This window comes from Sminthopsis crassicaudata, chromosome 3, assembly GCF_048593235.1.
Source record: "Sminthopsis crassicaudata isolate SCR6 chromosome 3, ASM4859323v1, whole genome shotgun sequence".
NCBI classification, from domain to species: domain Eukaryota; kingdom Metazoa; phylum Chordata; class Mammalia; order Dasyuromorphia; family Dasyuridae; genus Sminthopsis; species Sminthopsis crassicaudata.
The window spans coordinates 618,884,628-618,911,607 of NC_133619.1; the positions used below are offsets into that span (position 1 = coordinate 618,884,628).

At 36.9% G+C, this 26,980-nt stretch overlaps 1 protein-coding gene across 4 annotated transcripts in view; it reads right to left on the minus strand.

Moving 5' to 3' along the window:
- Positions 1-26,980, minus strand: part of VPS13D (vacuolar protein sorting 13 homolog D) — a 324,514-nt gene that overhangs the window by 270,894 nt on the left and 26,640 nt on the right. For 3 of the 4 annotated variants that reach the window (XM_074306229.1, XM_074306230.1, XM_074306228.1), the window contains exons 13-22: positions 25,563-25,742; positions 23,982-24,112; positions 23,041-23,113; positions 22,345-22,515; positions 21,082-21,212; positions 19,859-19,991; positions 13,048-15,249; positions 10,868-11,019; positions 8,337-9,368; positions 822-912 (exon numbers count right to left, since the gene is read on the minus strand). In XM_074306229.1, the coding sequence (XP_074162330.1) occupies positions 822-912; positions 8,337-9,368; positions 10,868-11,019; positions 13,048-15,249; positions 19,859-19,991; positions 21,082-21,212; positions 22,345-22,515; positions 23,041-23,113; positions 23,982-24,112; positions 25,563-25,742 (4,296 nt within the window). Of the gene's footprint in view, positions 1-821; positions 913-8,336; positions 9,369-10,867; positions 11,020-13,047; positions 15,250-19,858; positions 19,992-21,081; positions 21,213-22,344; positions 22,516-23,040; positions 23,114-23,981; positions 24,113-25,562; positions 25,743-26,980 lie in introns of those variants that run through there. The other variant, XM_074306232.1, reaches the window with a different exon arrangement.

Consider the following 26,980-nt stretch of genomic DNA (forward strand, 5'->3'; position numbering starts at 1 on the left):
AAAGGCTGGAGGTCCATTTGTGAAGATCTTATAGAGGGCATTCTCTACCAGGCAGCCTAGAAAGCACTTGGATCCACTACACAGAGAGACTTCTGGCCGGGTCCATTGTCTAGAACAGATAGTCTGTTATAGTCCCAAAGGCTCTAGGCCCTGGAGAGTCACCAGTTTTACTCAGTACAAATCTAAGCGTCCATTATGAAAAGCTCAATAAAAACACATCCACCTGATAGCAGCAGAGTTTCTCCCTTCCCCAGGGGGCAGCACGTTTATGCATCAGATTCAGAAGACTCTTAGGTTAAATAAGAGAAAGCCGCTGCCTACATTAGGCAGCCTTCTTTCTGCTCCCTGAATTATGCCCTACTTATCAGAAAATCCAACTTTTTAAGAAATCTTTTCCTAATTAATAGAAACAAGTTATAAACCTCAAGCTTAATTTCTAGGTCATCCTTTCCTTTGCTACTGACAATATTTCTGATCTTCCCTATTATTACCAAATCCAGAGAAAGGAACTATATCTAATTTATACTCTAAACCCCTACAGTGATATACAATGACTTTACACAGCAGGAACTCAATAAACAATTGATGCAAGTTGTACACATAGAAAAATATATCCAATGAAGAAAATGCCACTGATGAGTATGCATTATTCATTATTTTCTTGTCTGAATGTCATATTCCAGTGGATTATGGCTAGGCCTACAACCATAATCAATCCAAGGCATCAACCTACCTGTTAACTCTGTGTTGTCAACTAAGTTTATGACTAGACTACTAAAGTTTCACCATCTTATGAAAGGCTCACCCAAAAATGTGCTTACCAATCATTTCCAGATGAGCCACTAGTTTGGACACATTTGCTTTGGCCAACTCACTAGTAGTCTTATTCAGCACAAGAGAAAGTGAATGAACCTAGGAGAGCAAAAGAGAAAGCAAGACAATTATTAATATGAATGACAATAAAAGATGAAAAATACTATCTCTGAAAATTAAAACTTCTAAGGATGTTATTATCACTTTCCTTTTTCCAAACCCTGATCCAATGGCAGAAATGGGGACAAAGGAACTGAATATGTACTTTTTATCCCTGCTCAACATCATTACTATTATGCTACATCTCACTCAAAGATTCAATTAACAAATGAGAATCAAAGACTTCTGCAAAAAGAAAAAGGAAAACATGGTGATTCACAAGATCACCCGATTTCTCACGGGTCATATGCAGTTTGGCTTTTCCCCTCTAAGGATTCATCATATTAGGAAGGCCCAAAAGCAGTGGCCTGGGAATCTTGTTCTGTTTACTTCAATTTGCATTAGTTCCTATGTCTTCCCATGTCTCTTCATAGTCATCATCTGTCATCCCACAATTCCACAGTATTTCACTCTATCTCTAGGTCAAATTTGTTTACCCATTTCCTAATTAATGGGCATCTATTCTGTTTCCAAGCCTTTGCTCAGCTTGATGTTTTATAATGATCAGTGCTTAATAAATGCTTATTGAATTGAAAGGAAAAAAAAAAGAAAGAAAGAAAAAGAAAAGGCAAAGCAACTAGTATAAAAAGGAAAACAGTTCCTTGAAGGTTGGAGGGAAATTGCATCAAATATCTCTGATATAAAGATTCTAAAAACCAACAATATAAAGAAAGAAGAAAATACCTTAAAACCAAGATTCAGTCCCCAATAGTTCCATTTCAACAAGAGGAATGTATATAAATAAATGCATCTCTAAAGGTTTTACCTCAAACCCAGCAAACTGGCAAAGATGACGAAATAGAGTAGGTAAGTATTGGAATGATTTATAGTAACTAAATGATAATCTCCTATCATTCCTCATATTCCTTCAATGACATCTCCAATCCCTGTTCTCCTTGGTCTTCTCCCATGCCACAGCCAAGATCTAGCTTCCCTTTCTCTCCTGCCCTATTTTAATTCTACAGCTAATCAGTTTGATTCAATACAGTTCTCTCTTAAATCCCTCATCCCCTCAAGCTATTACCATACATGCCTCACCAAACTAACCCAGGATTACATCCACCATCCACATCTTTGAGACAACATTTTTAACTCCTCACTATTCACAAAGCCTCCACCTTAGTTCAGGCCCTCATTAACCTCTTGTCTGGACCTTTGCAAGGCCTCTTAATTTGCCTCTCTGCTTCAAGAATCTCCCCATTCCAATTCATCTTCCAAATAGTCGCCAAAGTAATTTTCCTTAACTGCAGATCTGATAACATTATTCCTCTTTTCAATAAGATCTAATGACTCCCTAAGAAGTCTAGGACTAAGCAGACCCTCTTTTGGGGGGGGTATTAAAGCACTTCCCAATCTGATTCCAACTACCTTTCTAAGCTCATTAGATATCCCCTTTCCTCTACTCTGTCATCTGTTCTTCACACAGAACCTATTACCTTCATGTCCCCATGCCTGAAAAAACACTTACTTCATTTCTACATCATACAACCCCTCATTTTCTTCAATACTCAACTCAATAAACACCTACAGGAAACCTTTACAGAGCCTCCTAGAGCACCCGTTTTGTTTCTTCAATTACAAATGAAAACAAACCAAAAATGCTCTGACTACACACTAAAAAGTTAGCTTTAAAAATAATTACTTATTGTCAAAGTAACATGAAAAATCCTCTGAAAGGAAAATGATAATGTATTTAGAATTTGCTGAAACAGGGGTCAACAATCTCTTTTGCCCTAAGTGGTCAACAGTGAACCTATCATACTGTACTGGTTGAGAAGGGTTCAAAACAAAGGCAAAGGAAGAAATGAACAATAAAAGGGAATGAGCGAGAAAAGAAAGGCAGAAGAGAGTAGGAAACACAGACACAGGTAAAGGAAGTTTAGACAGGGAGGGTAGGAAGAGAGGAAGAATTTGGACCAGACAGTGGAGAAAGGAAGAACTGATTCCCTGAGTAGCATAACCATGCCATATATGGCCTACACAAAATGGAAGGATCTTCATCGAAAATTAGTATTTTTTTTTTAAATCTCAGCAATCATGTAGACTCTACGTCTCCTAAAAAATAATAATAGTAATAAAAGAATGATATAGTCTACAAATACCAAAACTGATTAGAAATGCTAATTCTTAAGTTTCCTGCCCAACCGGGATGGGTCATGTGCTGATGATCTCTTGTAGAAGCAATTATGTGTAGAATATATGAAGTCAAGTTAAACACTCAGTTTCAAAGTCCAACAAGTAATGAAAAATGCTGTTATGAATACAGGAAAAATAAGATCAAAGGAACAAATGAACCAACTAATACCATCAAATGTGGTGGTTTCAGAAACCTCATTTATCTTATTTAACCTAAAAGGCCAGAGGCCCTGGAGGGCTGCAAAAGCACTCAACTGAACTGGGTTCTTTTCTCTCCATCTTCTAAAGAACGCCAGCTAGTGAAGTGAGAAAGGATGACGGGGGAAAAGACAGAATAGAAATATATACATTTATATATATATACATATATATATATATATATATACACACACACACACACACAAACATACACATGTATGTATATACATACACACACATAGACAAAGAAAAGGGTGGGGATAGAGATGGAGATGTACTTCACAATTCTACCTTGTTGCTCACAGAAATATGAATTGGTATCCTCATAGAGTAACAACTGATATTTACATGCTATTTTAAATTTACAAAGAATTTGCATACATTCTATCATTTTAGATAGGATAACTCAACTATGGCTAGTGACAATTCATATCAAAAGAAGTGGCTAGGGGCTCCTGGCAGATGGGGATGTGATAGGATCTAGAAAAGCTCTGAAAACATAGTAAAAGGAATAGCAGTAAAGAATAGCAAAAGGACATAAACTCTACCACCTAGTTCAGAGCTGGGCAAGGAGCCTGTCAGACACCTTGAAGACAAACCAGTGTAGGCAAAAAGCATCCTCAGCAGGAGGCAAGGCCAAAGCAGAGCAGCCCCCATCTGAAAACAGCAAGAGAAAGAACAGGCCTGTGCCAGCACCCAAGCCACGGCAGGAGGCCTGAACAGCATTCTGTAGAGGGGAGAGAGGTCCATAACTGAGCTACAAGAGAAAGAGCCAAAATCTAAGCTCAAGCAGGAGGCCTGCTAAAAGAATAATTGACAATACCCTATTGAACCTTGTCTGTGTCACTGCAAGGAATAGAGCCAAGTTCCAAATTGGGACTACAAGAAAGAAAAGATGACAAAGAAATGACAAAGAACTCTGATCCATGAAAACAATTAACTAAAACCCAGATTATTCCGCAGAGACTGGGAACTAGTTTTCATCACCACATCAAGAACTAAGCCAACCCTGCCTATAACATCTAAAAGTATGGGAATGATCAGGGTCTGCCCCAAGCACAGTCTCAATCAAAAAAATTGAAACTGATTGTAAATAAGCTGAAAAAAATGCCAAATCAAATGAAGAAATGTTATGGATTGATAGAACCATAAGTGGTAAATAGGAAAAATGTGACTTAAAAAAAAAATCTGGATAATATACAAAAACCTTAAACAAAAATCATCTAAATCTATTAGAACCAGGGCAAAGTAAAAACAAAGATTCCTCCAGTCACCTGCTGAAAGAAATCACAAAATATAAACTCCTAGAAATCTCATATCAAAATACAAAGATTCCAGATCAAAGAAAAAATTTTAAAAATAGTCAGAATTCGGGGGCAGCTAGGCAGTGCAGTGGATAGAGCATCAGCCCCAAATTCAGGAGGGCCTGAATTCAAATCTGGCCTCAGACACTTAACACTTCCTAGCTGTGTGACCCTGGGCAAGTCACTTAACCCCAGCCTCAAAAAAAAAAAAAAAAAAAAGTCAGAATTCAAGTACTAAGCAAATATAGACTGGTTCACATAAGACTTGTCAGCCACCACCATAAAGAAGAGAAGTTCTTGGAATACAAAAAGACTAATGTTAGGGTCTTTTTACAATGAGTCAACCCAGTGCAAACAGGAGGTTGTTGAGCAGGCCCGAAATTAATTTCTGTGGCCAGAAACTGCCTCATGGGCGGGACCCTGGTCATATTGAGATAGCTTCATAACGGGAGATGGCTCCCTCTCTGATTGGCCGTGCGTGTGACCTCACAGACCCTTCTTAAGCCCACTGCAGCAGGAGGTCCATCTCTTTATCCTGGGGTAGCTGAGCCAAACTAATGGACAGCCAAGCAAGCTGATGAGTTAAGGAGAATTAAGGAGCTTGCTAGTGAACACATGGGTCTCTTGCAGACCTGTGTTCACTTGGGAATTAACAGGTCAAAGCAATATGTGAGCAAGTATAATAAAGACTTTAAGTTTGTACATGGCTGTTCTTGAGTGTGCTGTTGGTTTTAAAACTACAGTTCATGAAATCATAGCCAGAGACCTCTGAAGACCTCAGAAGAGGTGAGCCGGGTTAAAGTTGGTTGACACTGCAAAGGTTAGTGGCCAGAGGGTTCTCTGAAGCCCTGAGAATTAGGAGAGACTGGCAATGTAAAGGTAACAGAGCAACACTAGGGCATTTGCAAATGAAGTGACTGCACAGGGTTAAGCAATCCTTTACAGACTAATAATAATAAGGATTATAAGCAAGAATAACTTTTCAAAAATTAATTAAAAAAAAAAACCAACAAGGGTAACACTCTATAAAACTGAGTATAAAACTCCAAGGGAAAAGATGGGGACCTTAATTGGGGGAGGGGGGGAGAGGAGGAAAGACTTTCAAAAATCTCCAGGGAAAAGATCAGAGCTAAGTAAAACCTTTGAAATACATAACAAAAAAAAAAAAAAAAAAAAATCAAGAGTGAACTAAAAAATATAAATAACATTTTGTATTTGAAAGGAATACTAGAATAGAGAAATGCTTATATTTTTAGAGGGAGAGAAAGAACAAATGACCTTTCAGAACCCTAAAGATTTTAATGGCAAAGGAAAAGTTAAATCAGATAAATAGGGAGAAGGGTAGTTTTGCTGTATTTTAAGAATCTTAAGAGAAAAAAGAAAAGGGGGAAAAACCCAGGAAATTCACAATGAGGAATGCATGAGATAGAAAGTAAGAAAGGAAATAGGCATCATATGAACCTCACTTTCAACACAGGAAAAGTTGAAAAGGCAGGAATGTACACACATATACACACACAGAGCTGCTGTAGAAACACATTAAACTCAATGGGGAAATAAGCCCATACCCCATCAAGGAGGGTAAGGGATTAATCATAAGAAAAACTAATTCTAATTTAGTAGGACTGTGAAGGGATTAAAAGAAAGAAAAGGGGGTAGATCAGCGGTCAAGCAAGGAGAAAAAAGTAGCCAAGTTAGGATCAGAAACAGATGGCTTCAATTATAGAGCATTAGTTATTAATTAGTAATTAAACACATTCCTTACCACTTTTTCCATAATGAAAAAGTAAGAGGGGGCAAAGAAAGGAAAGAAATTGCAAAAAAGCTCATTTACAGTTAACATTTGTATTGTGGGGGCAGCTAGATGGCACAGTAGATAAGCACAGCCTGAAGTCAGGAGGACCTGAGTTTGAATCTGATCTCAAGACACTTCCTAGCTGTGCTGTTAAGGAGCATGCCTAAGTGAAGCGACAGGACAATTCTCCGAGAGCCTCCACAACTGTGAATCATAACATCTGAAGGAGTTGCAGGGCAGCCTTTACTAACAGGTGATCCTTGTGGACTGGGAATAAAATAAATTGGAGGCAGAGGGAAGAGAGAGATCAGACAATGCAACTGCCTCTCAGTGGAGAGGTCAGAGAACAGCAACTGCTCTCAGTCTCCTTGTATCATCATCCTCCTCCTCTCACATGAAGAGATCCATGCTACAGACCTCCAGCAACCACTGTCAGATGGCTCCCATATCACAACACTGTGCGGCCCTGGGCAAGTCACATAACCCCAATTGCCTCAGAAAAAAAAAAAAAAATTGTATTGTGATATAAGGTTTGCAAAGTGCTTTACATAAATTGACTCATTTGATCCTTTAATAACTCTGTGAGGCAAATGCTATTATTATTCCCCAAACTTAAGCCTAGAGAGGTTATATAAATTTGTTTACAGCTAGTAAACATCTGAGGCAGAATTCAAACTCAAGTTTTCCCAAGTCCCACCCTATCCACTACGCTACCTAGTAGCCTCAATCATTCAAGAGATCAGGGAAGATCAGATTAGATGACCATTAAGGGCACTTCTAGCTCTAAAACATCATGATCCATAATTTTACTCTTTTAGTTTTTTGTTTTTTTGTTTTTTAAACTATGCTATCACTTTCCTTTTGATGAAGTAAGGAAACTATAGGTGTAGGATGTTAGATGCAATTTGGTTTACTTGTTATCTTAGACACAATGGAAGGCTGTGAGTGTAGAAGGGGAGTGATTTATATGGAACATCTAATGTAAAAGCAAAATGTATATAAAAGATAGATAAAAACTTTATATGAGGATCAAAGTGTCAAAAATAATAATACTAGAAATACCTGCCATCTAGGAGAGGGAGTAGGGGGAAGGAGGGGATAATTTGGAACAGAAGGCTTTGAAAGGGTCAATATTGAAAAATTACCCATGCATATGTTTTGTAAATAAAAAGCTTTAATAAAAACTAATAATATTAATAATAATATTGCTTTGGAATATCTTCCCTCCTTAACTCCAATTTTCACAGCCACTTTAAAATGCAATTTAATGGTCATCTTATGCTTGAAACCTTAACTGATTCCCCAAACACTGGCTCCCTCCTTCTCTCCCTTCTGATCTACCTTGCATTTAACTCCCTTAAATTAACTATTTACTAACTTCATAATTACTCAGTATATGTTTGTGTGTACTTGTTGTGCCATTATACTACCAACACCTTGCCCAGAAAGGATTGCTTGTTTCTCTGTCCTGCTTTCTGACTGATCTAAAAATGAGCAGACTGAACTTTGGGGCAAAGCAATTGGAGTTAAGTGACTTGCCCAGGCTCACACAGGTAAGAAGTGTTAAATGTCTGAAGCTGGACTCAAGTCATCTCTTCAGGGCCAGTGCTCTATCCACTATGCCATCTAGTTGACCCCCAGCCTGAACATTAAAAACCAATAGTCCAGTAATAATGAAGAGACATGGAATCTAGACTTAGTGTCCATTCCCCTGGCTCCAGACAGAGGTACAATTATCACATTGCACAAAGGAAGTTTGTTCTTCACTTAAATGACACAAGCTCACTAGCAACATAGATCAAGGCAAGAAACTTTTTTAAATTCCAGAGTATGTGTAAAACTGCCAATTTCAAAGATGGAAAAGGGCCTTTGTCACTCACTCTTCTCTTCTGCTAATCAGAACCTGAAGAAGCCAGAGGAATCTCACGTACCTTGAGATCCAGCTTAGTGTTAACAGGATCTTGAACATCAGTCTCTAGAACAGTGCTGGATTCTGACTTTACTGTTTGCTGAATGTCTGCGGGCTCTGTCTTCATTGCATGATTGTCCGCAGTAGAACCAATTCCAAAGAAGTCTAATATTACCACCCACGTCTGCAGAGTGATCAGTACATCAAGACAGTTAAAATCAACATCAACACTCCTGTTGATTCGATTATAGCAAGAAGAAAACTCAGGGTGCTTCTTGTCCACAAGGAATATGTTAATGTGGACCAAAGAATCATCAAATTTACTCTTTCCATAAAAGGCCTTGGGTTCCTCCATAGTTGGAGAAGGAGGTGGGGTCAAGGTATAATCTTTGCCTTTGTCTTCTTTTTGTTTTTTCCGGGATGTGCAGGTAGGCCTTTGGTACAATTGAAAGACATTTGGAGCTTCTTCCATGTGAGAAGGTAGAGACCGGGGCATATCAGGATATTCCACATTGGATACCAAGGGGCAAGACTGGGAAAGATATTCCTTATGGATTAAGCTAGATGGTTTGGGGGCTCCTCGAGACACCATTAAGTTCTTATACTTTGAGTCTGGATTCTTCTCTAAAAGGTCTTCCATCAGCAGAGAGCGCAAAGCAATCTGAATGGACAAGGTCTGAGGATGATCTTTACTGAATTCAACATCAAAATCCTGAAACTTTAAGCTCACAAGACCTTGGGCTCCTAAAGTCAAATCTCCACTCAGCTGAACCTGAAGTTCTGAAATACAAAAGTTGGCTTGGATCTGTGTGAAGGATTTTACTTCCCTCATAGTCAATGACTTCTGAGAAGAACTGGAAAAGCTAGAATGGCTAAACAATCCATTCTCTTTCCGTTCAATACCGGGCTCACCACCAGCATTGAGGGAAGGAAGAGGAGAATTAGGAATAGATGATGAGGTAGAATTGGTTGGAAATTTATTCAAGTCTTCACTGTACACTAGGTTGTCCAATGTTTGTAGAACTTGCTCATATACATGTTTTGCCAACACCACCTGTATTTGAGGAGAGAAACAGTTACTCAATTTCTCCCATATTTAAGCTGACATGAACATTTCTGTGGGACTTCTTATAGTATTTCTTGTATAAAAATTATGTCTCCCCTCAAAATGAATATTGCTTCATGAAAAAAAAAAAAAGCCATTCACCATGAATGATCTCTCTCCCTTCTTTTTTGTTTCCCATCACTTAGAAAGCCTTCTACTACTATATCTTCCTTTACTCTGGTCTCTCATGATGAAGTGGCTTTATTCTTTACCAAGGCTTACCCCTCTACTCATTCAAGCAATCCCATTCCATCCAACAGACTCCCTCCTTTAATCCCCTCTTTTATCATTTATTTTTCATCTCTTCCCATCTATTGGCTCGCTCCTTACTGCCTATAAACATGCCCATGTTTCCCCATCATCAAAAACTTAAATCCTTCTATTGCCACAAGGTATGTTCCTCTACTTTTCTTTTCTTCTTCCCTCTTACTGTCTTAACTCCTTACAGTCTAGCACTCCACCGAAACTGCTCTCTCCTAAGTAAATGACGATCTCTTAGTTGTCAAATCCCAATGGTTTTTTCGTGGTCCTCATTCTCTCTAAGCTTTCTGCAACCTGTAACTCTTTAACCTGCTGACCAGCATCTCTTCAAGCTACTAATTAAGCGCCTCCTATGTGCCAGGCATGGCAGTGAGTGTGAGGAGTACAGAAAGAAACACAAGGCAGACGCGGCCCTCAGGGAGCTCACAATCTAGGATTGATATAGACAAAACAAGCTCTAGCCAAGATAAGTATTGTTGTTCAGGTGTTTCAGTCTTGTCCAACTCTGTCCAACATTTCTTGGCAGAGAATACTGAAGTAGTATCATTTTGCAGATGAAGAAACTAAGGCAAATAGGGTTAAGTGACCAGTCCAGGGTCACACAGCTAATAAATATCTGAGTCCAAATTGGAACTCAGGTCTTTCTGACTCCAGACACAGCACTCTGTCCACTGCACTATACATATACTCCAATGGCTCCCGTTGCCTCCACAATCAAATACAATATGCTTTGTTTAGCATTCAAAGCCCTTCATGACTACTCTGCCCCATCTTTTGAGTGCTCTTACATTTTATTCCTAATCAATTAAAAATGTCCTAAAAAAAAGGAAAAAAAAGCCTTTCTAATCCCTCTTAATTCCATTACTTTCCCTCTATTAATTATTTCCTATTTATCCTGTATAGAGCTTGTTTGTGCATATTAGTCTGCATTTTTCTTACCCATTAAACTGGAAGTCCATTGAGGGCAGGGGCTATCTTTTATCTCATTTTGTATCCTTTGTGCTAAGCACAGCACATGGCACAGAGTAGTTGTTTAATAAATTTTTATTCACTAAAAGCAGATTCTTGGTGTTATCAATTATTACTAAAGCTAGAAATCTATTCTGATACTTATTACAATGGGATTTTACTATTAACATTCATTTAAAATCATGAAACAAATATTCTGGAAACAAAAAAGGTTTTACCTGAACAGGATTAACAAATTTTCCTTCAATCTTCATAATACTTGAGGTTCCCACATCATCTGGACAATGGGTGAAGGTCAACTCACATTCCCTTTCTATAGGAATCTTTTCCAGTTTAAATTGGATGGTGGTATTGTTCAGAATGTGGAAAGCTGACATAAGGAGAAAAATAACTAAGTTCAAAGAATAATGTATGCTTAAAGCAACAATGTATATTTTACCCCATTCAAATTACTAATGACTAAATATAGCATCCATGAGCTTAATTTGAATCATAGGGCAGGTTAGACTGCAACTAAGGTTAATCCCGAAAAAGAATAGTATAGAGACAATAGTCAAAAAAACAAACTAGTATCTAGACCAGTGCTCCTCAAACTTTTTAAATAGGGGCCAGTTCACTGTCCCTCAGACTGTTGGAGGCCAGACTATAGTAAAAACAAAACCTCACACTCTGCCTCTTCCCCTCAGCCCATTTGTCATAACCTGGCGGGCGCATAAACACCCTCAGCAGGTGAACACTTCGGTGGTATCAATTCAATTCCATTTACAAGTATTAAGTAAGTAATTAAGTACATGATGTGCTGAACATTACACCTGTTCAAGGTCGATATCAATGTACCCTAACTTTCAAGATCTCACCCACCTCCAACTGAGCTGCTTGACACTACTTAGTTTCTCTTTTTTTTTTTTTTTTTTTGTCCCTGAGGCTGGGGTTAAGTGACTTGCCCAGGGTCACACAGCTAGGAAGTGCTAAGTGTCTGAGACCAGATTTGAACTCAGGTCCTCCTGAATTCAGGGCTGGTGCTCTATCCACTGCGCCACCTAGCTGCCCAACACTACTTAGTTTCAAAGCACATGATAATGAAAATTAATCTCTCTGAGCTATGGTTTCTTCATCTATAAAATAAAGGGGTTGAACCAGATGATCTAAGATCCCTTCTATTTATAAAGCCTATGAGGCTATGAATTTATGTTCCTGTAACTTGTACTTGACTAACAGATATAGAGAGGCACTTAAAAGACTATGCTGAAATAACTGTCTGGACATGTATACATATATTGTATTTAACTTATACTTTAACATATTTAACATGTAATGGTCAATCTGCCATCTGGGGAGGGGTAGAGGGAAGGAGGGGAAAAGTTGGAACAAAAGATTTTGCAATTGTCAGTGCTATGCATAAAATTTTTGTAAAAAAATTAACAATTAATTGATTTTTTTAAAAAAGACTATGCTGCTAAATAAATGTAAATATAAGCCTATATTTATATGTCATTACAAGCTTCTAGTCATATGACCATTATCTATTGCAAATAGTTAAATTCATGTACTGGGAACATCAAGACTCAGGGTGAACAAAGGTCAGAAAAAAAGGCACCAGGAATGGTACATTGAATATATTTTCAGACTTTTTCCACATAATCATTGTACTCAATGGTTCTGTAGATTTTTTCCCGTTTTTCTTCCTTTTCTTTACAAATATTATTTGTTTTATTGTACACTATCTGGGAGAAGAAAGGAGAGATACTAGGAAAGTAAATCTGGTGATGAAAAAAAAAAAATCCATAAAAATTTATTTAAAACAAAAGAGACAACCAACTGTCATAATCTGAGATCTGAATTCTGCAGATGCCTAGATTAATGAATCAAATCATCTGGCCTCTGGACTTAAAATGAGATGCTTTTCCAGATGAATTGTACTAGCAGCCTTATAAAGTTAAGAAGGACCTACAAGCTACAGTGAAAGCTTCCTATTCTAAACCAATAATTTTAACCTAGTTGGTCTGGCAATGTAATCAAGAAATTGATTTAGTACTTCTAAAGAAATGCTCAAGAATATGTCTCTCTAAATAATCTTTCATAAAATCACCTTAATAGATTGTGTTAACTCACCTCACAAGTGCTCATTTCCCTAGAATGTCCAAGCAGTTGATAGTCTTACTTTGGGAATGAAATTGGACTATATGCATCTAAGATGTTACAGTTTGCCACTTAAAAAAACAAGTCTCTTTTGGTGAAACCTAAAGTTATAGAAACTCTAATTATCACTTCTCTAAAATAAAAATCCATTATCTGTGGTATCTGAACAAATACTTATAGGAAAATTTTCTTTTAAAAGCAAACTACCAAATGACATAAGGTCACTGAATCCTGAATTCCCAAGAGTCACATAACTCACCTTGACCTCTATGCAGAGATTCAAAGAAATCATGTCGGGTGAAATGTGTTTCCTCCTGGCTATTAGCACTGGCAGGACCAGAAGGAGGGTGAAGAGACTGGCTTACTTCAGATCCAGAACCCTTCCTGCCTGCCAACTGAGCGCAGTTCAGAGAATACAGTTTAATGTCTTTGATTTCTACCTGAAGCCGGTCACTTCTTGATTCATCTTCACCTGCCACAAAATTCTGGATAAAGATCTGTCCTAAATGTCCTACCAGCAGCTCAGGACTCCCAGGCTTTCGAGGGATTGAGACAACTGGGGATTCAATGTTGATATTTAAGATAAGCTTCACAGTGTCACTGACAGTTGTGGATAGGTCCAAACCGTAGACCTCATTTTCCTCGAAGACAAAAGGATCCCGAGGCTTCCGAGGTGTTTCGAAGAGTGAGACCATCTCACTGTACTCTGCAGTTTTGGTGGCCAAAACGGTGGTGACTTTGGAGGCTGCACTTCTCAACATGCTTTGAAAATTCTCCTCAAGTTCATCCATGGACAGTGTTAACTCCTTTAGAAATTTAGCAGAGTGGTTATAATGCAGAGATGCCATCTTGAGGTTAAGGGAACACTCCTGTTTAGATTTCTCAACAAATGTGAAACTCAATGCTTCTGTGAGGGCTGCATCTTCCATTTTAACAAAGACAGATTCAAAATAGCCAATATCACTAATAATATTTTCATAGTCTACAGAATTTCCAATGCTGACAACATATTGGTTCTTGATATTATCTTGCGTCAAGTCCATGAGCTGCAAGCAACCAAGAGAACCATTCACATCAACTCTGTTACCCATGGAGACATTTACCTTGGTTCCGCCTATACTTGCAGTTGCAATTTTTCTGCCATATTTTTCCCCATTTGTCATTCCCACTGTCCGAAGGAGCAGCAAGTTGAGTCTATGAATATCCACTGCAACCTCTGTGTTTTGTTCATAAGTAGACTGATATGTTTCTTGCTCCCTGAAACTTCTTTCAAAATCTGTCATTAAAGGTTGAGGGCTAGAATCATCTTTTTCCTTAGGAAAAGATTTTTGAAGAAAACCAATCAGCTCTACAATTGTTTCTGGATTCAAAATGATATCTAAATTGTTTACCTGTAATGATATCACTTGGAGGGTGCTGTCTAAATTCATTGAGGGACATTCTGAACTAACAAACTGGTATTCTAATTTAATGAGTGATTCCTGATCTTTGGCAATTACATTATTAAGTGAAACATTAGTGGCTGCAATACATCGATCACTCAGTGTGGCTGCATCAGGTCCAGAGACAGGTGACTGGGCCCTGCTATCCCGGAGGCTTCCTGTTGGAATATCAAAACTCAAATTCTTATGTGAAGCCATTAAGAGATCAAAATCAGCACCATAAGTCTGCATAGTGTCCACCAAGAGTAAGCCATGGACAGTGAGTGACACTTCAGCATCATAAGGCCTCTTCACAAAATGAGCATTGGTACCAAACACTTTGAGCACAGAAATATAACGACCATTGCTCTCAACACCAAGCTGCATACAATTAACTTTAAATTCAGCTAAAAGGAGCTGTGATTCCACTAGAACCTCCCTTGTATGCTGCTCCAAAACCACAATGCTCTGAGTCAAATTCATTACTGAGTCTTGCAAGCTCTCCCCTTGTTCTTCTTCAGGAAAAATTTTCTCCTTGATAAGAACATCAGAAGGTTTCACTTCTGAAGTGGTCAAGAGGGCAAAGCAATTCTTCAAAGCAGATATTTTATCTTCATTGATGTGGATTTTCAAATCTGGCAAATTACCTGAGAGCACTGCCCCAGGATACCTGGGATCTGATGTATAAATCAATCGGCGTTCTAACTGTAAGTGCACATTGAATTTCTCCACCACATGGGTGGGTCCTACATCAATGTCCTGAACATGCTTCCAATTGTCTTTCACTCGTCCAACCATGATCTGGAGGTCCATAAATGACAAAGAATATCTCTCATACATCTTTGTGCTCATTAAATGTGCTTGAAGTTGCTCTTCACTGAATTCAACTGCAGGAAATGGTGGGGTTTTCAATCCATTCCTGCTGCTTGTCTGAAGGGGTGGGGTATTAGGAGGGGTAGCAAGAGGTGTCTTATATTCATCATCACTAAGCTCATTCAGATCAGAAGAGGAACCTTCTGTACTTTTCTTCTTATAATCATCTGTAGATAGAAAAGAGAAAAATCAACATAAACTTTTTTTTCTCCATTTTAATAAATAGTGGCCTTCTTTCCTTCAAAATGATTTTAAGGGAAGAGTCAAGAACTATACAATTCCATTCAAAAAAATGTGTCTATTAACTAGGGGAAAACTGAACATACTGTGAAATCTGAACAGAAGGGAATATTACCACACCAAAAGAAACAACAAAACACAAAGAATACAAAGAAACATAGAAAAGCAAATGAAATTATGTCAAGCAAGGAAAGAATAATCAGATCAAGGAGATACACATTGAATATAACTATGAAAGATAATAACAAGACAAAAGAAAAATGTTACAAAGGGAGAAAAATTAAACAGGAAGGTTTTATTATTTTGCTTGAATTAAGACAAGTTGAGCAAATTATAAATATTCCATACAATCATTTTTTTTTATTTTACTGTATATTTAAATGCTTTTATAGATATTCACTAAGCTTAGAAATAAAAAGAAAGTTTATTTTTAAAGAGTTTGTCCTCTACATAGTCATGACACAGACTCAGAAACAAAAATAAAACCCCTGCTCTATATCAAAGCTTCTTAATCTGTGAGTCTCAACCTAAATGGGGTCATGAAACTAAATAAAGGGAAGAGGGGGGAATCACAAAATTATGATTTACTGTCAATAAGTGTTTGATTTGTATACCTAGTTTATATACCTATATACAAAGTGCTATGTAAAAATTTCTTGAGAGAAAAAGGTTCATTAGTGGGAAAAGTTTAAGAAGCCCTACTATATATGATTATAATTACTTACTGCATCACCTAAATCATGTTTTAATGTCTGGTAAATTAAAATATTTAGCTTCATAGAACTAAAAGTTATTATTTATGGTTATTAGGTAATGGTTTTGCTAAATCATTTTGATAAATCTGGTTCAAAATGTCATTACTTTCAGCTTTCATACCAATAGATCTGCTTAGTTAAGCAAATTGATAAGTATGATCCCCTGGAATAAAATTCTTCAGGGGAAGAAGTCAACCCAGTAGGGAGAGGATATACCCAAAAATAAAACTCTGAAGATATATAGAGAAAGACCACCAATGAGGAAAACAGGCGCTAATAGTTCCATTTAGATTTTAAAAAGAAATGTATCTGCATTCTGAGCCACCTCCCGTCATCTTGATTCCTGTCTCACTTCTCTGACCAGTTCTGCCTCACTCAAATTCAGTTCATGTGCAAGTCAAGACATCATGCCTAGAATGAAGGTCGTACAACAAGAAAAGAAATGTAAAAAAGATGGCAGCAAGACAAGGTAGCAAAGAATAATAGCATAAGAGTGTGCCCAATCCTGTAAAGACGGTATCAGGAAAATGAACTTCAAAATGAGCCCAAGATGGCAAGACAAGAATAATGATAGGTATGTTTTATAAGCTATAAGGAGGATAGGAGAAAGGAGGGATGGGATCAAAGATGATCTACGCCTTTGTATGGGGTAAAGAGAACAATGACAACTTTCAAAAAGAACAGGCAGAGCGGCTCAAATTCTTTGTTTCTGTTTTATCTACATGGAAGAACATCTTCTCTCCACTGTACATTATAAAATGAAAATGACTAACAGGAAGTACCCAAAAGAAGTAATGAGATAATAATGACAGAATACACAACTTGTTCCTCATAAATATAAGTTCCCTGAGCCAAATAAACTACATCCACAGGACTTGAAAGAACTAGCAGGTGTAACTGCTGAGTCACTAATACTAACTAACATGTGAAAGACGCTGAAGTAATGAGTAGATACCATAAGCATGTTGGAGAGGTTCAAATGCGGTCCCAATTTTCCAAAAATGGGAGCAAACAGTCTGCAAAGCATACATCAGTGAGTTTCTGTTAATTCTTTATATACCTATATACAAAGTGCTATGAAAAAATTTCTTGAGAGAAAAAGGTTCATTAGTGGAAAAAGTTTAAGAAGCCCTACTATATATGATTATAATTACTTACTGCATCACCTAAATTATGTTTTAATGTCTGGTAAATTAAAATTCTAAAACAGATCCTGGTTGATTAGCATCTCAAGAGGAAATCTGTGATTACAAAGAATTATCCAGACTTTATCAAGAAGAGAGCATACCAAATTAGCCTATTTTCTTTTCTGATAAAGTAAGCCATCAAAGGGACTGTTGCAAGAAACAGTTTTTCATAAAGTATCACTTACTATTCTTGAAAAGAAAATGGATATTAAGTATGCAATAAAACAATTTGAAAGTTTCAGAACTAGTTCAATGGCTGGATTAAATGGTTATTATTAGTGGTTGTTAGAAGCAGGAAGTCTCCAGCCACAGGAAGCTTGCTTGGCTTGTGAATATTTTTATCGGTGACATAAGTAAAGGCTCACTTAGTCTGCAGGTGACACTAAAGTAGGAGGAAGAGTTAACACATTGTTTGTCTGGGTCAGGATTTATCATGATAGGTTATAGCTCTGGATTGAATCTACTAAGAATTCAATGGACAAAAACATAAAGTCTTAAACTTAAGTATAAAAAAAAAAAATCTCTTCTACAAGCATAAACAGGGGAAGCATAGAGAAAGAGCAGTTGTTCTATTTAAAAACAAAACAAAACATGTATTTTAATGGCCTGTCCACTACAAATGAACAGTGTGATATAACTATCAAAAAAAGCTACTGTGATCTTTGGCTGCAGGGAGCAGAGCTTCCAGGAATGGGGAAGTACAGTCCAACTTTATTTGCCCTCATCAGACATCATTTAGATATTTGTGACCAGTTCTGAGTGTCATGATTTTAAAAAGATTTTGATGAGCTAAAGAGTATCCAATGGACAGGTAGGCTAGAGTATAATTTAAGGAAACCTGGGATGTTAGGCAAGAGGGGCATGGCACATGTTAGCTGTCTTCAAGAATCTGAAGGGATGCACATGGATAAGGACTGGACTTGCCCTATCTATGACTGCCCCATAGGACAGAACTAGAAACAATAGGTCAAAATTGCAAAGAAGCCAATTTAAGTTTGATGCCAGGAAAAACTTCCTAACAATTTAAATTATCCAAAAGTGGAAGAGCTGGTCTAGAGAAATGATGAATTCCCATTACTTTGGGTCTGTTTAGAGACAGATGGTGATAATTTATCAAGAATGTTATAGTGTGAGTTGTGAAAGAATCCAGCCATTCTGGAGAGCAATCTGGAATTATGCCCAAAAAGTTATCAAACTGTGCATACCCTTTGACCCAGCAGCTCTACTACTGGGATTATATCCCAAAGAAATACTAAAGAGCGGAAAGAGACATATATGTGCCAAAATGTTTGTGGCAGCTCTTTTTGTTGTAGCTAGAAACTGGAAGATGAATGGATGTCCATCAGTTGGAGAATGGTTGGGTAAATTGTGGTATATGAAGGTTATGGAATATTATTGCTCTGTAAGAAATGACCAGCAGGAGGAATACAGAGAGGGTTGGAGAGACTTAAATCAACTGATGCTGAGTGAAATGAGCAGAACCAGAAGATCGCTGTACACTTCAACAACGATACTGTATGAGGATGTATTCTGATGGAAGTGGAAATCTTCAACATAAAGAAGATCCAACTCACTTCCAGTTGATCAATGATGGACAGAGGTAGATACACCCAGAGAAGAAACACTGGGAGGGGAATGTAAGTTGTTAGCACTAATATCTGTCTGCCCAGGTTGCATGTACCTTCGGATTCTAATGTTTATTGTGCAACAAGAAAATGATATTCACACACATGTATTGTACTTAGACTATATTGTAACACATGTAAAATGTATGGTATTGCCTGTCGTCGGGGGGAGGGAATAAGGGAGGGGGGGTAATTTGGAAAAATGAATACAAGGGATAATATTATAAAACATATATATATATAATAAAAAAAAATTAAAAAAAAAAAAAAAAAAAAAAAAAAAAAAAAAAGAATGTTATAGTGTGATTTTAGGAAAACATGGAAAGACTTGAATGAAATAGTATAAAGGGAAATGAGCAGACCAAGAGAATGTGTACAATAAGAGAATAGCATTCAAAGAGTAACTATGAATGACTAAGCTATTCTGAATTAAATGAAGATTCAAAACAATTACAAAGGACCCATGAAGAAAGAGAAAGAAGTGAAAGAAACTCTATAGTATAGTTTCCCATGGGTATATGGGTCAAATTTGGGTTTTTCCAGTGCAGGGCTAGGTGGGGAAAGAAGGAAAGAAATAACTTGAAACTCAAACGTAATCAAAAGAAAAAAAAAAAAAATTCTTTTTTAAAATATTATAGTGGAGATAACTTAAAAGGTATAAAATAGATAAAAATTGAGGTCTCTTCCCATTTTTAAAATTTGCAATTCACTACAAAGAATTTCAAATACACTAATAATGAAAAGAGTATCAGACTTACTAATGAAAGTCTAAATACATTTATGAGATCTACCTTTTTGGAGTCTCTTTATGAAACAAACTTCAACTGGATAACATCCTAGCTTTCTACTGTAAGAATCAAGTAACTAAAAACACTATCACCAAAATTTTATAATAGACACCTTACTGAGGGAAAGTAGTAGATAACTCTAAGAACACCCTCACCACAAGCCCTTTAATACCAAATGTACCTTGAGTATTGGTGAGCAATATCCTTCCTAGGTCCACGACAACTAACACGGGATTCTTAAATTTGAAATCATCGGGGAATATCACCTGAGGGGCAGAAATATCCAGCCTAACCGTCCAACGTTTGCTCTCCTCCTGTGAAAATATAGCAAATGAAATTTAAGCATTTCTTACTTTAACTTTGACATGGGGCAGCAACTTTGCTGACTGAGTTGAAGCTCTGCCTGTTCAGGCAGACAGAACCACTGGTTCCCTTTTAGTCTGGGTTTGATTATTCTGCATGCTAGTTAGATGCTTGGAAGTGAAGGCCTACTCCGCACCTCAGGTCTGATCCCCCTCCCCTAGGTTACTTTCCCTTACCCCACTGTCCACGGCCTTCCTAAATGAGATAATTAACCCTGCAGGTGGGTTCCCTTCTCACTCTGCCCCAGATCTGTGCCCTCTCTGCTCCCTTTGACTTCATAGTTTGTCCAGTTTCCTTCAAAGCATGGCTGGAATGACACAAGCCACCTCCCTTTCCCGATTCCCCAACTGTTCATGTACTATTCCCTTTGAAACTTTAAGTTATTCTTAAATATTATATATGCTTATCTGCATTGTGTTATATTCTCCCACAGAAATGAAATCTCCTTTTGGGAGAGAAAATGCTTCATTTCGGTCTCTGTATACCTAGCAGTAAGCACAGTGTCACAAATGCAGTAGGTACTTAACAAATAAATGCTTATTGAAAGGCATTGATTCTATTCCACCAAAACAAAAAGTGGGATTTTCTTTCTCGGTTATTTGGCTCCATGAAACTAAGGACCATGTCCTAATAATGTTTTTCTGTTTCTTGGTGATCAATATAGTCATTTGCATGTTGTAAAAATGCAAAAATATATTTTAAAATCAGTATGACAAAATTTTTCTAACATGAATAAGGATCAGATCTGAAATGTTTTCTTCACAGCCATACAGAGCCAGAGGCTAAAGTGTATGCCATTTGACCTCATTATTGGGATATTACTGAATTCATTTCCACAAGTCATTGCCTGCTCAAGGCAGCCCCAGGCCCTTGTTTGCCATCACCCACTGAAGCAGGGTAGCGTCTCTGGAGATTCTTGAGACATGAATATTGTGAGCCAGCATGCTTTATAAGAACACTTCTAACTCCAAATTGGGATCATCTGCTAAAGCAAATAGTAACAATCAAAGAAATCAAAAGCATTTAAGGATGACCACTCACAATGAAATCACCCACTAGCAAACGGTCAATAGTTTGTCGGATTTCTGCCTTCGTCTGCATTTTCAGTTTGTTATATTGTCTTCGTGCAGCTTCAGCAACTCTCAACTCAAGTTCTGACTGATAGCCAAAACCTGGAAGAATGAAATTAGACAAGAAACCAAATGGATCTTTACCTGGCTAGTTGGCAGAACTACAAGAAATCTCTTCCTGGAATTGCTACTTCCCTAAGGAGAACTAAGCTTAGGAAAAGGAATTAACAATGAGACTTCCCTACAGAAATATTCCCTGAAGTGGTCTCTAACAAATAAAATAATAAAATGAGGAGTCTTCAATTAAAGGGGTCCTTACTTTCTTTAGTCATATTGCACTGGACCTAACCCCTCTATTCCAAATGCCTAAGAACATCAAAATTGAGTAGTAGAGAAAATACCTCCTATATTATGTATCTGGTCTAGGCCTAAAAGAAAATAAGTTAGATTTTTCTTGTGCAGTAAGACAACTGTATAAATATGTATACATATATTGGATTTAACATGTATTTCAACATATTTAACATGTATTAGACTACCTGCCAGCTAGGGGAGGGAGTGGGAAGGAGAGGAAAATTTGGAATAAAAGGTTTTGCAACGATCAATGTTGGAAAAATTACCCATGCATATGTTTTGCAAATAAAAAGCTTTAATAAAAAAAAAAAAATTAAAGATAAGTTACATTTTAGCTAAATTTTCTTTTTCATGGAATAAAATTTAAAAATAAGACAAAATTGTCCAGAAAAATATCATCAAATAAGTTGGGAAGAGTAGTAGGAATTAGTCAATTATTATTTCACTGCCAATTTCTGAATATATTATTCAATTATTCAGCACTCAGTGGAGTTGCTCAAAGGTAGTAACAGATATTATTCTTGTCCTCTAAGCCTAGTTTCCTGAACCTTTCTGTTAAAAGATTAAATTGATGATTATTCAAGTAATTTCATTATCAAAATAAAATATGGGCTTTAAAGAAACGAATGTTAATGAGAAACTGAATAAAGGGGAGAAAAATACTATTGGATCTTGCCTTTTGTCCAAAAAAATAGCAACACTAGGATTCTAACTATAATTTAATAACTAAGGATATCCTAATTATTTGCTGCACTGATGTTTCTACTGCTGCTGAGGAATGAATACTGCTAAGGTTTCTTAAAATGACAGGGAAAATTAGAAACTAAAAAAATATAAACATAAAACAAAACAAAACAAAAAAAAAACCAAAAAAGTTAACCTGAGGTATGAACCTTTCCCTTGTAGAAAAAATCTGCTACTTTCTTAATGGCCTGAGGATTATAAACAATATTCAAGGGCCTGGTGCTGACATTCAGTCGCCTCTCAAAGTGGCTGTGTATTGGATTCTTCTCATAGAGCATCTCAAAAACTGGAGCATCTGGATCAGTAGCTGGAAAGAGAAATAGATCTAATAAGAAAGAAGGTTGGTCAAAAGATGCTCTTCCCTTACTTAAAATAACACAGAGGTCATATCTGGGGGAAACTCTGTAAATGAGATGAAATCTGATAAATGATCTCTTCAGCTGTTTAGCATGATGACAATACTGTATTAGCAAAGGATTTTACAGTGATTTCTTCTGATTTCTAAATGGTAGCAACAAAAAGAAAACTGGAACCATCTTCACCTTTATTACAAGTGAGGAAAATAAAGTATTTTGCTCTTTTACTGGTTCCTAGATGAAGGACTTACCAAGTGGCTAGAGTGACAAACTACAAAGACTTGGGCTGAAATCACTTTGTATGACCAAATAATATCATTCAAAATAGAATGCATCATATTTTTCTATTTTTCTAATCTCTAAACTAGAACAGAAAGAAAACATGCTTTTTAATCTAACCATATTTAATTTTTAAAAGGACATATTTAATACCAAAAAAAAACAAAACTGTGATTCAAAAACACATAAAAACTTACCAGGCCCCTGATCACTTCTGTCTGAAGATGTTTGGAGACCAAGAGACTGTGAGACACTGCCAACTTCTTTTTGCTATTTTACAACACAAAATACACACAGGAGGATGGGCGAGTTAGGCACAATATGCATTTTTCTTCAACTTCATGAGGAAGTACATACCTTTAATGCAAGGCAAATGTATGCCCAATATAAAAAACAAAAAATCATAAGTCATGTCTATGCTGTACTTGGAGATAAATTACTTGATACTATTTTTTTCTTATTCCATGGGTTTACGTTATGTCCCTGATGAACTTGAATCCCTGCTAAATCAGAAGCTGTGTACCCGACTTCTTATATAACCCTAGCACAGTATCCACTCTGTGCACAGCCATCATTTTGTCAGATTCTGAATAAAATATGAAAGGGAAATGGATTCTTCCAATGTTAGCACAGTGTAGCTATGAACAGAGAGGTAACTAAACAATTTACTAACCTAACTCTTTGATCAAGTTAAAACCACTTGGCCTGAAAGGACCAAAATCTTGAGATATTTCTATTTCTCCTTTGGCTTGAAAAGATACATTTTTTCTGTCAGACTTAAAAAGTATATCTAGAAAGCACTGAAAGACAGACCTTCAAATGCAGCAGAATGGGTGCTTACAGAATTCTTTTCCAAGTCAGAATACATCTTATTCTAACTAAAATTAGTCAGGGTGACTTCAGGACAAGAGGGAAAACCATTCTTCTCAATAGCACTTTTCCAACAAGTACCATTACTAAACTTGTGACAAATAAATTTAAATCAATCCATCTATCCCTAAGAGGTGGTCAGATGGTGGAGTGAATAAAATTAGCATTTATTATCACCTGCCTAGAAAAAATTTCCACTTGTCTTAGAGACATGAAAGGATAAGAACCAATAACCTGGCCATATGTCAAACTACACTGTGATACATACAGGGTTAGGGAAGACAAGAAGGGGAAACATCGTTCCTTCAGTCACCAAGTCTTGGAGAAACAATCCACCCAACCGAACCAAAAGTAAAGAAGAACTCCTCCGAGGCAGGGATTCTGCTAAGAGTTTCACATCTGAAAAAAACAAATATGAGAGCTAATATTTTGCCATCAAATTGAATATATCATTCAAACTTTCAAGTTTTTAATTCTGCCAATTATTTATCTGCCATTTATAATATCAATCATTTAAATTCTGCAGATCATATGCTCTCTAATTCTCAACAGGTAAAATAACTTGTGGGTTAAGATAAGGAAAGCCCTTCATTTGGAGTCTTTTTTAAAAATAGTATTTTATTTTTCCAAATACATGCAAAGATAAGTTTTCTCCCCTCACCCCCTGAATCTGGGGTTAAGTGACTTGCCCAGGGTCACAAAGCCAGGAAGTGTTAAGTGTCTGAGACCAGATTTGAACTCGGATCCTCCTGAATTCAAGGCTGGTGCTCTATTCACTGCACCACCTAGCTGCCCTCAAAGATAAGTTTTCAACATTCACCCCTGCAAAACCCTGTGTTCCAAAGTTTTCTTTAGGAATCTTTTCAAATAAAGATGGGATCCTGCCTTTAGACAAGACAGCCAGAGGCCATAGCTAGGACTTTGGGAGGCAGTGGATCCACCTTAATAAGTGGTCCTCTAATAAAGGTCTAATAACCACCTATTGAAACCACCTGTAAAGGCTCACTGTGTGGCAGACAAGACTAGAGGGCCCCTGAGGTCTCTTCCAACTCTAGGACTTTGTAATATGATTCTGTGAAGCCAGAATTCACTCTTGGTGACAGTAAGTAAAGATTCAACAGAGACATGTCTTAAAATTTCATATGCATATCTAACCAGAATATATATATATATATATATATATATATAATTCATTTAAACAATAAAACCTGTGTGCCAGGCAATATGCTAAATGCTGGGGATACAAAAAAGAGGTAAAAGACAGTCCTTGCCCTCAAAAGAGCTTACAGTCTAAGGATCACAGGATTTGGTGTTAGGAGAGCTCTCTGGTAAGGCTTAATTCAGTCTTTCTCTTCAACTTACAGGTGAGGGAGTTTAATCTGCAAAGTAGGTGATCCATGGTCATACAGGTAATTAACTGAGAGAGGCAAGATGGCAGACCAAGTCTCTTGATTCCAAGTCAAGTGCCCTCTATACTGTGCCAGTCTGTCTCACTTCCCTAACATAATTACTATATAAAGAAGCTTGGCAAAGAAGTCCACTAGCAAACACTAGTTCACAAAAACCTCATGCCAGCCCAGTTCTTTTGTCCCTGAAAAGGCTAATCCAGGAATCTAGTTAACCAATTTGGCATTAGTTATTATTTGGCTTTCACAAACTCCAGCTGAACTTGTGACAAGTGGCCACTTTCGGGCTGAAATGAAGAATTTTTAAGAGAAAAAACAAGAACACAGCACCAGGATGACGGCTTTGATTTCAAGTAACCAAGCTGATCAAATATTTAAGAAGCAATTAAGTGTACAATGCCTAGAAAGATGAAAGTCAACGGGTAAATGTATCTCTCCCTTACCTGAAAATTCAAGCTGCATGAAAGCACTCTCATTCCCTGGAGAAGTCCCTTTCTCTTGATGTAATAATGTCACTGTTCCACGCTGTAGCTGCAAATTCAGTTTAGCAAAGACATGGTCTCGCTTTGTGAATGTGTTCATGCAAGAGGCATCAGCAGTTGGGTCAAAAAACTCTTCAGTGCCTGAAAAGTGGGAACAATAGAATCCTTCAGATGAAGCATTTGAATGAACAAGAATATAGGCTCTCCAAGGATACTTAGAGAAATACTAGTTAACTACATCAGAAATAATGGCAGAAGAAGGCAGCTAGACTCACGGGGAGAAGGTTAAGATCTCATTTTTTAAATTAGCTCTTTAGAACATAAAAAAATCCAGAAAAACTTTTATGAGATAATGCAAAAAAAAAAAAAAAAAAAAAGAAAAAAGAAAAGAAAAAGATTATGATGATGAAAGCTGAATTGAAACAGTTACAATTATGACAAATACACATACAATGGCTTAAAGTTTTGCAAAGAATTTTGCATATACATTTCATTTGATCTTCTAATAATAACCTTCTGAAGTAACTACTCCAGGCTATATTACCCCTATTATATACTTGAAGATGAGGCTCATAGAAGATAAATGGTTTGCCCTTCTTACAAAACTAGCAAATATCAGAGGTAAGATTTTAATACTGACTTCATATCCAATCCTCTAATTAGAAAGCCAAGCCAACCCTGGAAGAGTGAGATACACACTATTACCAGAGCAGAAGAAAAGTGAACAAAAACTAATGGACCAACAATCTTGATGGGGACTCCGAGAATAATGATAAAAAGCTATAATATTTTATACAATGAAATTAATTCATTTAAACATAAGTAGTTACACTAAGAACATCTGGTTGTATTTGTGTTCAAGATTAAGTTTTTAACAAACCATCAGGGAGGAGAACCAGTAGCCTTAGCCTCAAATCCCAAAAGATCCTCAAATTTGGCCAATAAAGAACTACTATGGTTCGACAATGAAAATTGGTTGGTTTTTTTTTTCCTCCATGATTAGAAGAATTCAACTTAAACTAAGGGGAAGAAAACAAGGAAATTATTTGTTAAATTAAAATGTGAATTCTTTGAGGAAAAAAGAAAATAACTTTTTATAAGGACATTTAACATCTCATTATAAAACTAATAAGACAAGAAGTTGATAATCTGTTCATTCTTTACTAATAAATTCATTTCTACCCCAGAGATTTAGGATTAACATTCCAGCAGCCAGTTTGAAGTCTAAAATCTTTGATATTCCTCGTCTATTTTTCTACAACAGTTACTATTGTGGCTCTTTCTAACAGCATAAATTACAGTGATTTAATATTTGGCCCTTTTTATCCAAGCAAACAATTTCCAAATACTTTTCTTTTAATCATATGAAAAATATCTGA